The sequence below is a fragment of the Leptodactylus fuscus genome, chromosome 1 (genome assembly GCF_031893055.1).
Source record: "Leptodactylus fuscus isolate aLepFus1 chromosome 1, aLepFus1.hap2, whole genome shotgun sequence".
NCBI lineage: Eukaryota > Metazoa > Chordata > Amphibia > Anura > Leptodactylidae > Leptodactylus > Leptodactylus fuscus.
In genome coordinates, this window is record NC_134265.1 from 27,038,303 (window position 1) to 27,054,328 (window position 16,026).

General features: G+C 39.4%; 1 protein-coding gene across 1 annotated transcript in view; it reads right to left on the bottom strand.

The window, feature by feature from the left end:
* Positions 1–2,045: 2,045 nt before the first annotated feature.
* SKOR2 (SKI family transcriptional corepressor 2) overlaps positions 2,046–16,026 on the bottom strand; it is a 31,861-nt gene continuing 17,880 nt past the window's right edge. The window contains exons 5-9 of the mRNA XM_075262383.1: positions 10,269–10,334; positions 8,632–8,730; positions 5,165–5,232; positions 3,841–3,905; positions 2,046–2,500 (exon numbers count right to left, since the gene is read on the bottom strand). Coding sequence (XP_075118484.1) covers positions 3,843–3,905; positions 5,165–5,232; positions 8,632–8,730; positions 10,269–10,334 — 296 coding nt within the window. The 3' untranslated portion in view covers positions 2,046–2,500; positions 3,841–3,842. The remainder of the gene's footprint in view (positions 2,501–3,840; positions 3,906–5,164; positions 5,233–8,631; positions 8,731–10,268; positions 10,335–16,026) is intronic.

Consider the following 16,026-nt stretch of genomic DNA (forward strand, 5'->3'; position numbering starts at 1 on the left):
TTGTATCATCGCAGATGTAATATTGATGGCTTATCCTAAGGACAGACCATCAATATTAGAAAGATTAATAAATCCTTTAGAGCTAGTTCACACGGAGACACGGAGAACTCTGTGCGTGAACACTCCGTTGCAGATGCCGTTGCGGCATTCCGCTCCGGATTAGGCACAAATGAATGGGCCGGAGCCTCGCGCCGCGGATGCTAAGACTGACTCAGCCGCGGAATCCGCGGCAAGATAGGGCAGCTCGCTTCTTTTTTCCGCTACTAGCTAGCAGCTTCAGCATCAGCTAATGCGGGCCGTGTGTGGTGAGGCAAATGCACATGCATCGGGGGCCCCTGACCAATGTAACTGCATTAGTACAATGAGGACTTAACAGTCAGTGCTCGGGGCCCACCGGGGGATTCACCGGTTCCCCGGCGGGCCAGTCCGACCCTGTCAGCGGGGATCACTGAATAGAGCAATGATTCTGGGCAGCACAGGCAGCTTCATTCATTTCAGTGGGAGTACCAAAGATAGCGCTGTACTTCAGCTATTGCCAGCACTCTCATTGAAATGAATGGAGCGGTGCACATGCTACCAACCATCACTCCATGCAGCATTCTCCTGATCAGTAGGGGTCAGATCCCCACTGACCTGCAAGTTATCCCCCTATTCTATGTATAGAAGATGACGAAAACCCCTTTAAAAAGGACCTTTCACCATCTGCCGCACATGCAGTTTAATACACCACTAGAAAGCCGACAGTACTGAATTCAGCGCACTATCGGCTTTCCCATTCTGTGCCCCGGGTGAAGAGCTATCGGTGCCAGTACCGTAGCTCTTCACTGTCAGAAGGGCGTTTCCCTCAAACGGAAACCTATACGCTTTAAAAAGTGGTTACCTAAGGAAACCAGACGAGCCCCATAGACTATAAAGGCATCTGTGAGTTTTCCCATGTGGTGTACGCAGAAATCATGCAGAGATTTGTGGAGATTAGGGCCCCACTTATAAACTTGCCCAGCGCCCCACTTTGTCTAAATCCGGCCTTGCAGACGGCAACTAAAAGCAGTGGTAGCGACTGTCGCCGGGCCCCTAATGTCCTGTGCCCTGTGGCAGCTGTTACCGCTGCTACCCTGGTAGTTACACCACTGTTCCCATGCAAGATAGGAAGAACCAGCATATTATTTGGCTTAGTGGCCAGAATCAGAACTGCAGGATTTTTTTTAAAAAAATATATAGATAACACCATGGGACATTTTTAAAAACCTCAACAAAATTCTTTAAAATTTGTTGATTTGTTTATCGTAAAACTTGAAAAGGACGTGTTTAGGATTACAGGAGCATGGCTGTTGGCATCCACAAAGAGTGCATTACCTATCCCTTCCAGTGTATCCCCGGTCACATCAATTGAGCTGAGCTGCAGTACCAGGCACAACCTGTGGACACACGTGGCGCTGTTTCTGGCCATACCACTTGGAGAAGAACTACCAGTAGATCTATATTAAAGACTCAAGTGCTTTAAGCGCCTTGTTCCTGTGTGCTACATTATCTTTGGTTCTGAGAACCCCTTCTAAACAGTCCTCTGACAGTAAGTGTTATCATAGGGATTCTGAGGTCACAAGTTAGGAAATCTGATCTAAGATATTAATATCCCTATGAAACCCATGGAGCCAGAAATGCTCTTCTAGCGGCCCAAAGTTAGAAGGATTTGTCGGGAGAGCGACAAGGGGGTGGGACTTTGAGAATGAATGACAGTTCTGTAAATACATTAGGAACAAGTAGGATGCAAGATGGAGGATTGGGGTTTGCGTTGTGGTCTGAGGTTATCAGAAATCCACCTGCTCTCTTATCAGTGGCTCAGGCTTCGGCTACGTCCATCCACCATGCTTTACACTGCAGCTCAATGGACCTGATGGAAAATCCTGGATACCACTTGATAGCTTTTATTATAGATTCTTATCCACATAAATATTAAAGAAACTACAAGAACAGTGATAAATACTTTGAGAACGGAGATTATATTCTTAATTACACTTAATATTAAACTGTAAAATTATTTCCAGGAGGGTTCGGCTTAACCCCTACAGCAAGCAGAGTGAAAGGACTGAGGGTCCGTGGTCGGCCATTGTCCAGTCCGCTGACGTAGCTTGACCATTAGAGTTCAGCCTGCCCTGACCACAGGTGATGCTACCGTAGACAGGGCAACGGTCCATAACATGCCGTCCCCTCCGCTCCATAAGATGGCGTCCCCTCCGCTCCAGTCTCAGGCTGAATACATCATTACCGTCCTGTCCTGGGCATTGTAGTGCAGGTTCTGTGGTCACACATACTTTGGTACCACCGCCATGGGTGTAGTGCGTGTAGTCTCTGCTATTCCGTAGAATCAGCTGCTATGTCCAAAGTGTCCAAAATCACTCCAGTGTGTCAAGGAACCAGTCGCTCCACCAAAAGTCCTGGTTTCCAGTTTTTGTACAAGTTTATTTTACAAAAAGCTCTGAATTTGCAGCAGTTCTTGTCTTAGCTGGAAAAAAAGAGGAGACATTATTTACTTAGATGCTCAGATGGGGTCATAGCGATCAACACCTCCAGGTAAGTGCCATCAATATAGGGGCAGATTTCTGTTTTCCCGTATAAAGCCCAAATCCACTTTCCATAGCTATAGAGAGAGGTTGAAATTCTGACGGGCTGCAGACACCACTAGAGGGAGCTCAACACATAGGCATTTATATACAGTGGTATAACTATAGGGGTCACAGTTGTAAACATGTTCTCAGATGCCCCATGTCCATGCGTCCCAATTATGTGTACCGGATCACAAAAAGGGTGGTGTTTATGCAATCCTTGCCCAAAAGTTGGTGTATCCTCATGTAAAGGGGCATTTCTGGGTGTATCTATGATATTGACAAGTTGCGACATGAGATAAATTTAACATGGCCAATACTGGAGGATCACCAAGATGTCTATAGGTAGGGCCACATCTACGTGCGGTATGTCAGGAATGGGCAGAGACATGACGGTCTGTGGGGCTCAGTGCCTGTACTGGCAGCTGCTCAGTATTGGGTAAATCAGACTTGCCAACTCTCCCCAAATGTCCAGGACGCTTCCGTGAAAAAGTGAGTGACCACCCAGTGTCCCAGAGAAGTGGGCAAAACTCCTGACCCCGGAGGAACGTTCCTGTATCCGCTGGTCCCCTGTCATATTACATGTGTCATGGGCACGAAAATGGGAGTGACTGGCACCATTCCTGTCCATGTCAGTGTATAGGGGTGGGGCTTCGTATAAAGAGGACACGGTGACCTGAAAGTTTTTTCTGCGTGCTTTTAGATTCCCTTCACAAAATGTTGGCACGTATATGGTTAATGTTCAGGGGACGCATACTGTCTAGTTACACCCAAATGTATATAACCAGTACAGGAGTCAATGAAAACTGCAAAAACCTGTGAGCAGGGAGCTCCCCCTAGTGGCAGATGTAGTAACAACAGGCAAGGGGAACTGACCAGGATTTGCACTGAAGTGTCCGACAAGCCTAAGGGAGCCTTCACACGGAGTAAACACGCGTGTATTTTTGCAAAACACACGTGTAAAAATAAGACTCCCATTGACTTCAATGACATTTTACAGGCGTATTTTTACACGTGTAAAAAATATCATTGAAGTCAATGGGAGTCTTATTTTTACATGTGTATTTTGCAAAAATACACGTGCGTTTACTCCGTGTGAAGGCTCTGTAAAGCTTGGAAGTCGCATCACATGACATGTCCATGGCCAGGACCATACACATTCCCTATAGCTCTGGATCGATGCCATCACATACCACGGCCCCTGCGCCGCCCCCTTATGTTCCATAGACTCGCTTCTTACCTTTAGCTTTTGCTGAGATGAGTGCCCAGTTTCTCTTTCCTTATTAAGCTGGCAGCATAAGGGATCTGCATGGAGAGAAATACATTATAAATGGAGAGGTACCAGTAATATCCACCTAATATTAATGGGTATGACAATAAATCATCGTAAAATGCTCCGCTTACTGCTACTGAATGGAGACGCTTTAGGCTGAGGCCCCACGTTGCGGAAACGCAGCATTTATGTCGCAGATTTTGCTGCGTTTTTTTGAGCCAAAGTCAGGAGTGGCTTGAAATATGAAGGAAGTTCTTAGACGTTTCCCTTCTGCTCAATCCACTCTTGACTTTGGCTCAAAAAATGCTAAATTTGCAACAAAAAAACGCCAACATTAACCCTTAGCCTTATAGAGGTTTTCCAGACCCAAATAGATTTTTTCTACAGGTGATAGGTGATTGGTGGGGGTCCAACACCCGGACACTGCGCACATTATCTGTGCTATAGCGCCCCCATAAATCAATACTATATAACATTCTGCACAACTGTGGATTATTATATTCTCTAAGGCGTGCCCTCTCTGCTATCTGTATATCCTGCGCCCCTGTTTAGCTGAAAAAAATCAAATCCTGAAACACATTTTTCCTATACAATGCAATAAATAACCACTAGGTGGTGCTGCAGGTTTATAGCTTGTGATATGTGCCTGCACCGCATACTGGGGCGCTTTGCTTGTTCCTATAGCAGGTGACACTGGGCACATGTAGCTTATACAATGCAGGAGAGAAAGTTAGAAAAAAATTAAATACTGCCATGTAGAACCGTACAGAGCAAGGCTCGCAGGTGCAATAAATATCAGGATCATGCATTGCAGCCCAAGGCCTGCACTGAACATTGCACGTTGTTCCTTTAGATCAGTCAGATTCTGTGATGAATTCACCTTCATTGAGGCTTCTGATCTGATGACACAGAGGAGGATAAGACTTGATCTATGTTCATTGGACGCCCCCTAGACTCTAGGCCTAGAGGAATATCAGACTGCACATGTATATATGGAGCCTAAGGCCTCATGTCCAGGAGGTGTGCAGAGAGAAGGGGGTCTGATTTTTTAGCAGAAGTCACGTGGATGACATCCAAGGGTCATGTGAGTGTCTGACATCTCCCATTGACTCCATTCCAACGTCACAGAGACCTGCACTATAATTATGGGAATGGAACGGGGCATCAGAAGCCCCTCAGACGGCACTCGTGGTTGTTGGGATGGGGCCTAAAGCAAACCCTGCAAAGCTAGTTATGGCGGCCTGTATCCTCCAAGGGAGGAATAGTGAAGACTCTATGTCTTATGACTTACAATCTGTAATTGCTGGACCATTTCTTCTCTGTAGGCGAGCTCTCTCTTCATCTGATCATGGAAGTTATCTGTGAAGGAATATAAAATATACATGTTATTAGGATATAGATATATAGGTGACACCATAGCCTATGTACGTGGACAGTCATCTGGGAAACACTGGGATAGAGGATAAATGGATGATCTATAGGGGGCGACTGCTGAGACCTCCACCGATCTCAGTGCAAATACAGCCATTGGAACAGCGGACAACTCCCAGATGTACGCAGATGTGCCCCCTGCTGTTCACTTCTATAGTAGATAGTAGAGTGCTGTAGGTCAGCCATCTCCAGCGCTCCCATGGAAGTGACTAGAAGCAGAGGCACATCGCCATTAGGGGTTCGCCACTTTTTCATGGCTGCTTACAGAAACATCCCCTCTCAACGATTTTTCCTCCATCCTAGGAATAGCAAATAAATATTGTTCCTGACATAACCTCTTTAAGAAAAATGTCAAAACTTCATAGCGGAAACAGAGAAGTCAGAGCAAAAGTTGTAGCATAGAAAAATACTGTATCTGCAGTCACCAAAAATAATGCCGTACGTATCAATTGCCATATAAATAACACTGTAATGGTGTATACTACCTATACCTATCGTATATAAAGTGCCATACAGTCCTTATACCGTCATACAGTGCTCATATAAATAAATGTGTAGTGTATCTATATAAATAATGCCATACAGTCCTTATAAAAATACTGCCATACAGTACCTATATACATAGTTATACAGTCTTGGATAAATACTGTCATACAGTGCTCATAATAATAGTTATACCGTTTTATATAAGTACTACCGTACCATGTTCATATAAATACTGCCATACAGTACCTATATACAGTCTTGGATAAATTCTGTCATACCGTACCTATATAAATATACAGTCCTGATATAAATATAATTATTATATAAATACCGTTATAATACCATAAATATAATTACATGAGAACAATTGTACATTATAGAAATGCTGCTATACAGTGTCCATGTTGTTCATGCTAAACACTATCCCGTAAGAATATCGCCCTATAGTGCTCCTATACACAATGCCGTACAGTATATATAGTTAGATATAATGCCATGTATGTACATATACCGAGCAGAAGACATGTCAGCTGCATGGTGGCGCCTCCTACTGGATGAAGTGAAACTGGTGATTTAGGTGGGGTAGGAAATGTTCCCTCAAGATTTGTAGCCTTCCGCTTTTTAACAGAGGAATCAAACACGTCTGTCAGGTAGTAAATACTGCAGGCGAGCTCAGGGCGGCCATCGAGCTGAGGTTATTAAAGATGCAGAAGTGTCTGGGCCGGGGGTACATCATGGTTGGCCCAGAGCGGAGCTCCTGGTAATGGAGGTAACATCCCACATTAAACAGCCAGGTCTCTTCTCTTAACCAACCTCATTGGGAGTTACGAGGTAAAACAGGAAGCAATGAGACAACCATCTCGGAGGCGAGGAAGCTCTCAGAAGGCTCTCATGGGAAGACGATATATAGAAGATATAGGTCCTGATGGGGAAGGCTTTCTAACACTTAATGAGGGCCTAAGAGGGTTTAACTCCTTGTGTCGTCTTCTGAGATAGAACCAAGACAGACCCTGATATAACAAGGCGACACCCCACCATACTGAGAAAGACAACAGGGTTCACCTTGTCTTGTAGGTGTGCAGGATGGTGTAACCAGTGGCGTAACTAAAATCTTGTGGGCCCCGTTGCAATCTCTTGGCCATTTCTTGATTTTTGATAGTGATGGTTACGGGTGCTAAGGAGTTTAGTCCACCTCAGTGTGGTTAGAGTAACTTGTGGGTCTCCTTGGCTTATGGGCCAAATGGAAACTGCAATCTTAATAGTGCTTATGGGCCCCCTAAGGCTCCCGGGCCCTGCACGCTCTATCCCCTCAAGTTAGGTCCCTGGGTGTGACCCTCAGATTAGTTCCACCACCTTGCTGAGGTGGCCATGAGTAGGAGTGCCTTGCTCTGGTTCACATTGCCATTGGGGAAAGTTTAGTTGAGCCCCACGTCCCAAAGACCCCATTGCAGATACACGCGGTGCCTCTATGTTTTGCATACTCTTGAGGAATTGTTGTTTCTTAGGATTATACTGAAGATGTTGGAGATTTAGCCATAATGCATCCCCCCTGCTGTTTTTCTTTTTGCTGGACAAGGTCTCATATTAGTGGGGTATGGGAGCCCCTTTATTAGGGATGTCAGCCATCAGATCCTTCCTGCTTCTCTATTACCTGAATGTATTACTACAGTACTTCCTCCTGAAATAACCATCCATCAGACAGACGAATACTGAGGGTCATTCCCTATCTCTATTCTATCTGTGATCTATCTATCTATCTATCTATCTATCTATCTATCTATCTATCTATCTATCTATTATCTATCTATCTATCTATCTGTCCATTCAATCATGCATATATTCTATCTATCTATCTATCTATCTATCTATCTATCTATCTATCTATCTATCTATCTATCTATCTATCTATCTGTCCATTCAATCATCCATATATTCTATCTATCTATCTATCTATCTATCTATCTATCTATCTATCTATCTATCTATCTATCTATCTCCTATCTATCTATCTATCTATCTATCTATCTATCATCTATCTATCACCTATCTATCTATCTATCTATCTATCTATCTATCTATCTATCTATCTATCTATCTGTCCATTCAATCATCCATATATTCTCTATATCTATCTATCTATCTATCTATCTATCTATCTATCTATCTATCTATCTATCTATCACCTATCTATCTATCTATCTATCTGTCCATTCAATCATCCATATATTCTCTATATCTATCTATCTATCTATCTATCTATCTATCTATCTATCTATCTATCTATCTATCTATCTATCTATCTATCCTAGGGGGGCCCACACAGCTGCACAGAAGCAGTAATGTTTCCGTCTCATGATCTGGAACCCATCAATGTACATATGAATGACGTGACTGTTAAGATGGGGTTGTATACGCCGCCGTGTTGTATATCTATACCAAGCAGAACATTCTTGCTTCGGTCACATGTATAGCGCTCTCCTGAATTCCAGTGCTCAGCACCATATTTCGTGCCAAGGAAAGGAAAGTGCCAAAGGGGGCAGATATTTATGGGTATAATATATGTCATTGGGGGCTCCAAAGTTTGCTCTGGGATCCGTCGGACTCTACTTCTGTCATCGTACAGGCACAAATTGCCTCATTTGACTACATTGAACATTCACGTTCCTATGAACGTCCACACTTGCTCTTCCACTGCGTAACTTTTCCTTGCAGAGTCAGAGCCTTTGTAAAAAAAAAAAAAAAACACAAAAAAAACTAGCGCAATAAATCTCGACCAAAGTCACCACTTAACCCCCGCCTACGCCAACTACAAAGCAGCGTATAATAATAAAGCATCCTTACTGAAAACCGGAAAAGATGGCGTCCCCTTTAAGACTTGAAATTCTTGCTCCAATCTCCTCCTCAGATCTATTTGCTCAAATAAAACTTTTTGAAGTTCTTCTGCAAGAAAAAAAAAATTATATAAAATTTTTTCAAAAAATAAAATCAAATAAAACCATAGCGTTGTATGAGCAGGGCGAGGTCTGATGCAGAAATCCATGAATATAAATCAATGCAATATATTATTTTAAAGTATTATATTACCGTGTCATGTATTGATTGATACGCATGCATTAATCTCAATTATATCCACCCAGCCTCTATATATTATTCATACGTAGCTTGTCAAGCGTAAAATATGGTCTATAAGCCGGTTACCTGCCTAACTTTGCCGCTAACCCTTTCAGTGGGACGAGGCCCGGCAGCGAGCGACTCCCTATGACTGATGGGTTTCCGGCCTCGGGCAAGGAAGGAGTTAATGCCAGTATTTAAAAGGGCCATGTCACCGCCGTAATGAAGGGCGAATAATGGACGCTAATGTGTTCACCCTCTAAGAGAGAGGGAAGAGATCACATCTGGCTGGGCCCGTCTAGGACTGGGATGGTGACCTTGCGTGTCCTTTCTAGGCAAGTCCTTGAATTTCTTATGTCACATGTTCTATTCTTAGTTATATCACGGTCTGGGAAAGCTGGGTGGCAGACAATATGGCTGACAGTTTGTATATGACGTAGGTCATGTCCGTATTCATGGACTCTTCTATACACTGTACTGATGACGGTTGTCCATTGGGTGCAAGATGGGCGGAAAAAATGGATGTTTTTCAAGGCCATTGTGCACCTTGGTCATCTGAATGTAACTTTACGTTTCTTCCCTTTGCTAAACCCACAACAAAATTTGCAACAAAAACTAAATTTTTCAAGGCCATTTTGCTCCTTGGTCATCTGAATGCGGCCTTATCCTATCCATTCTTGGCTCCAAAAACCCAAATACAACACAGCAAAATCTGCCGCAAAGCCTAAACTTTTTTGCAACGTGTGACCTCAACCTTAAAGGGGAGACGGCAGATCAGATCACTAGGGGCCTGACTGCTGGGTCCTTCAGTGATCCCCGTTCTCCTGAAACCTCTTTGTGAATGGAGTATTAGGGCTTTAGGCCGCCATCCTCCTGATCAATGGAGGACCTAATGAAGGGATTGGATACTTATCTGCTGTCCCTGTCCGACTGCTGGGTCCTTCACTGATCCCCGTTCTCCTGAAACCTCTTTGTGAGTGGAGTATTAGGGCACTTCCATGGCCGCCGCACCATTCACTTCCTACTGTTGCAGATTACAGTCCCGGGATCCCATAGAAGTGAACAAAGCACCGGTCACACAAGTGCGTTGGCAATCCATTCTCAAGGATGGGGTTAGGAGGACTTTTGGCCATCGTCCTCCTGATCAATGGAGGACCTAGTAAAGGAATTGGACACTTATCCGCTGTCCCTGACCAAAAGTCGGTCCCACCTTTAAAAAGTATGGGAACCCCGGGTCTATCAAAGTCTGAAACGCGTCGGCATGTTCCTTTATTTTGTATTTTGCTGCCTAGAATACACCTGGGAGATTTTTTGGATGTGCAGGCGGTATCAGAGTGAGCTGCCCACCGGGACGCGGTGACACCTACCTTTCCCCATGCTCCCCATATCCTTCTTCAGGGCTTGCGATGAGCTATTGTCCTGGCTGGCTTCTCCTGCAGACAATATAGAAAAGAAAAAAAATAAGTCTTTTTAACGAGTTTGTTGACTTTGGATTTTTTCCATTTATTTTTTTTTTCTCGTTTTTTTTTCCCCGTCCGCTTTTATGGCAGTCGAGTAATTGCCTTTTTCAAGATTAAAACAGTTTCACGGGTAGAGAAGAGGCGACATAAATTTCACTTTAAGGGCCCATTCAGTGTGGCGCGTTGCCACAGGCGGGGACGAGGTTACGGCTTGCGCTCGCTGGATTAACCACCGTCGCTCCCTCGCTTTGTGTCGCTTTTACATGTTTAGTGTTGGCTGTCAGGAAAGATATTGGCATCTGTTAGTGAAGGGGAGAGAGGCTTCGACGCGTTTTATGTCTTTACTTGGGATTTTTATATTCTGCCTTTTATGCCAACATTTCAACAAGTTATTAAAGTAAAGATGGGGACAGATCAGTATTTCGCTTGTGACCCACTGAGAACATGATGCAAAAGTTAATTAAACGCGTTATGGGCGCAGATGTCCCGCTATCTAGCTTTATTTTTTCTTTCTCTTCTTGTTATTTCGTGGGATTCAACATTAACTTTATGTAGATATAAAAACTGCATCGAGGACTTTGCAACAGAAAAGCAGCAAAATTATTACTGCATCAATTCAGCCAGCGGAAGGGACGGCAATGTATTGGGGGGAGGACGAGAAAAAAAAAACGGATTATAGCGTATAGTAAATTTATATGGGGGACCCTAAACTTCCTAATGGTGGTCGAAATATGGAACAAAAATTGGTAAAACTAAAATGGAATGGGGGAAAAGTTAATAAAATAAAATAAGACATAAAATGGGTTTAAAAAAATTAAGTTAGATATAAAATACCATGAAAAAAATATAAGAAATAAAAAAAAATTGAATAAAAAAATATATATAATCTATAAATTAAGTGGAAACTCTAATTATAGTAAAAATACCATGAAAAAAATATGACAAATATAATAATAATAATAATAATTAAGAATAATAATATAAAACGAGTTGAAAAAATGTAAGTTAAATAAAAAATACGATGAAAAAAGACAAATAAAACTAAAAAATAAATAATGTATAATTTAAGTGGAAAAATGTAATTATAATAAAAATACCATACAAATATGCCAAATATAATAATAATAATAATAATAATAATAATAATAATAATAATGAATAATAATATAAAAATATGCCAAATATAATAATAATAATAATAATAATAATAATAATAATAATAATAATAATTAATACTAATATGAAAATATGCCAAATACAATAATAATAAGTATTATTATTATTAATAAGAATAAGAATATAAAATATAAAATGAGTTGAAAAAATGTAAGTTAAATAAAAAATATGATGAAAAAAGATAAATAAAAAAATAAAAAAAATAATCTATAATTTGAGTGGAAAAATGTATTTATAATAAAAATACCATGAAAAAATATGCCAATTATAATAATAGTAATAATAAATAAGAATAATAATATAAAACATAAAATGAGTTGAAAAAATTAAGTTAAACAAAAAATACGATGAAAAAAGACAAATAAAAAAATAAAAATATAAATATATAATATAAAATTTGAGTGGGAAAATGTAATTATAATAAAAATTCCATGAAAAAATATGTCAAATATATTAATAATAATAATAATAATAATAATAATAATAATAATAATAATAATAATGGAATAATATATAAATTGAGTGGGAAAAATGAAGTGATAATAAATGGCAGGAAAAAAATCTAGTAAATAAAATGATAATGATATTAATAAACTATATATTATATAGATATATATCATATATATAATATAATAATGACAAATACATACAATGAGTTTAAACAATATAAGTTAAAAAAATAACATAAAAATACAATAAATAAATAAAATAGTAACAAAATAAATAATAAAAAATAATAATAGCAATAGGTTAATAAAAAAAAGTGTGGAAAAAATCACTTTAAATAAAAAAAATAAAATGCAATGAATACATGTTTCTAATAATATGAAAATAATATTAATATATAAAGCAAATTCTTAAATCTTTACTGATAATATTATCCAATTAGCTTCAAGATTCTGTACTACTTCATTTTAAAATACACGTTTCTAGGGCTCAGTTTTTGCAATCTGCTGTTCCAACACCCCTGATAATATTCACTGACTGCATGTGAATGCATTTGTCTACAGTAAGCTTCATAGCTCCCTCTTGTGGTGAGTTTAGGTAACCAATTTTATCAATTATTGCTAAGCAGGAGATTTGGTGCTCTGTGTCAGTCACTCAGACTCCTAGAATATTTGTTATGAGACTAGTTAGAACAGAATTTTGGTCATTTTTATATTAAAAAGTCTCTGAGACATTAGGTGAGTGTTTAAGTCTAAACCAATAAAATAGTATATTGTGTATACATTTAAAGGGGTTGCTCACTTTGATCAGAAGAGTCCTCTGACAATAATTTACAAGGACTCCAGTTTTCGGCTCTAAGCTGTGATTCAGCCTGGCTGCAAGTGTTCAATATCCCTGCAGTGCCCTCACAGGGAAAATGAGGTATTACACTCCCCAGTGCAATAATTAGACTGTCCAGATATGACTCTCCAGTGTGAGAGACACTCTTTGTAAACTTTCTACACTCTTGTAGTATATAAAGTTGATGGAGAAAAATCTGGCAAATTATTTGGATCTTGCAGTTTTGACACTTAATGGTATTTTTTTTCATCCACCTTTGTAGTGTGACCACATCCCAAATTACTAGTGAGAAAACTATTCTAGAAGCTCGATAGAAAACCTCAACTATAAGAAAAGCTCAATAGCAAATAACATTAAAAAAAACTATGCAATCTCTACGTTACTGTGAGCTGACAGTTTAACTTGCATCAGTTTGACCACTAGGGGCGCTGTTGTTATACAATCTGTTTAGTTGTAAGCTCAAAGAGTAGGAAGGGCTCCATGTGTTGAGACAATAGGCTCTGATAGAACATAAGCTCTATGCCCAAAATATGGACAGTTTGTGTAGAAGAATAGATGTGTTAGAGCCCAGTAGGGGGCTATGAAGTAAGGTTGTAATACTGCCTAACCCTGTTATAGGTCATGAACCCTACACCAATGATCCCCTACTGACAGCAGTCATATCTTATACGGTGACCTCTCCAGAAGATCCCTATGGATCTAGGTCAGATATTTGATTTAAGTTCCCATATATCCTATACCCCTTATATTTTAGAGACAGACATATTGATGGAAGACAGATGATAGATAAGTTGATAGATAGATAGATAGATAGATAGATAGATAGATAGATAGATAGATAGATAGATAAATATTGTAGAGTGGGGCTATATATGAAATATATAATAATAATCTATCTATCTATAATCTATATATCTATCTTTATTTATTATAATAATAATAATAGATAAAGATAGATGATAGATATGAGAGAGATAGATAGATAAATAGATAGATGAATTAGATGATAGATAGATAGATAGATAGATAGATAGATAGATAGATAGGAGATAGATAGATAGGAGATAGATAGATAGATAGATAGATAGATAGATAGGAGATACATAGATAGATAGGAGATAGATAGATAGATAGATAGATAGATAGATAGATAGATACTGTAGATAGATAGATAGATAGATAGATAGATAGATAGATAGGAGATAGATAGATAGATAGATAGATAGGAGATAGATAGATAGATAGATAGGAGATAGATAGATAGGAGATAGATAGATAGATAGATAGATAGATAGATAGATAGATAGATAGATAGATACTGTAGATTGGACAAATGTATAAAAGTTACATAAATCGATAGTTTAAATACAAGTAGATAGCATTCCAAATGAAGGTACAAGAGCAACTTGAGGAAAGTTCAGCATAGACTGAATCCTTGCACTATTGGGCTGATAAAGTCCTTTTTTTTTCATTTGGAGTGCTGCCTGCTTTTTGAGGTTTTTGATATTTGGTCGCAGCTACTGACCTGACATTTGCACCCATCTTTATTATATGTTTTCTGTGCTAATCTTTTTTGGGGAATTAGATAGATAGACTGTATATGAGAAAGAGATAAGTATGAAATAAAAAGATATATATAGATAAATGGATGGATAATTGGATACCTAGATTAGAGATAGATTGGATGGATGGATGGATGGATAGATAGATAGATAGATAGATAGATAGATAGATAGATAGATAGGAGATAGAGAGATAGGAGATAGAGAGATAGATAGATAGATAGATAGATAGATATGAGATAGATAAATAAATAGATAGATAGATATGAGATAGATAAATAGATAGATAGATAGGTATGAGATAGATAAATAGATAGATATGAGATAGATAAATAGATAGATAGGTAGATAGATAGATAGATACTGTAGATAGATAGATAGATAGATAGATAGATAGATAGATAGATAGAATAGACAGATAGGAGATAGATAGATAGATAGATAGGAGATAGATAGATAGATAGATAGATAGATAGATAGATAGATAGGAGATAGATAGATAGATAGATAGATAGATAGATAGATAGGAGCTAGATAGATAGATAGATAGATAGATAGGAGATAGATAGAGAGATAGATAGATAGATAGATAGATAGGAGATAGATAGAGAGATAGATAGATAGGAGATAGATAGGAGATAGATAGATAGATAGATAGATAGATAGATAGATAGATAGGAGCTAGATAGGAGATAGAGAGATAGATAGATAGATAGATAGATAGATAGATAGGAGATAGACAGATAGATTGATAGATAGAATAGACAGATAGATACAATTGGATAGATAGATAGATACAATTGGATAGATTGCAGTGTATCCCATAGACACATGATCTCTATTCTAGGCCGCCTACAGTCCAGTCCTTCACTCCTCCAGTAACCCCAGAAGCTTGGGTCCTGTGTCAGTCACACAACCTGCAGTCAGTGCACCCCAACCCTTTTCGGCCTGTCCCCCTCTTGCTGTTGTTGACTGCTCCCCTCTCTCGCTGCCCCTCTCTCTCTGTCTCCCTCTCTCTCTCCGCTGCCTGCACTCTCTGTCTCATTTGACAGGCAAATTTGCAGACATTGCCTCAGGATAACAACCTCGTTTGACAGTCAATTAACCGTGAATAGTCAAAGCCAAGGCAGTTTGCATTACATAAATGGGAAATTAGATTCCCTGCTCCCAAGAAAGCAAACCTCTCCTTAAGACACTGCAATAGACAAGTTAGTATCACAAGTTCTAATCACGTAGTCCGTAAAGCCCTCGGAGACGTTTAGCAATCAGTAAAAAGGTGGTTTCATTTAATTTGTATAATGTAATTTTTGTAAATGTATTATACATTTTGTGTAGAGATCATTATCATGTAGATAATATAAATGTTGGCAAAGACGCAATAAAACACCTTTAATGTCTGTCTGACAGATAGAAAAAGCAATAAGCTGTGATCCTTCTTAATAGAAGGTTTGTACGGAACATTTCAATTATTGTCATTCCAGCCTTCCGCACGCCGCCTCATTGTATATGGTGCTAAAACCGCCTTTCATGCGTCCATTGCAATTAATAATCCGCTCGCTATTAGCGCCATCTTAAGGGTTTTTTTTTTCTAGGCCTATTCGGGGGTTTAATATTCTCTTTTTTTTTCCGTCCTTGGAATA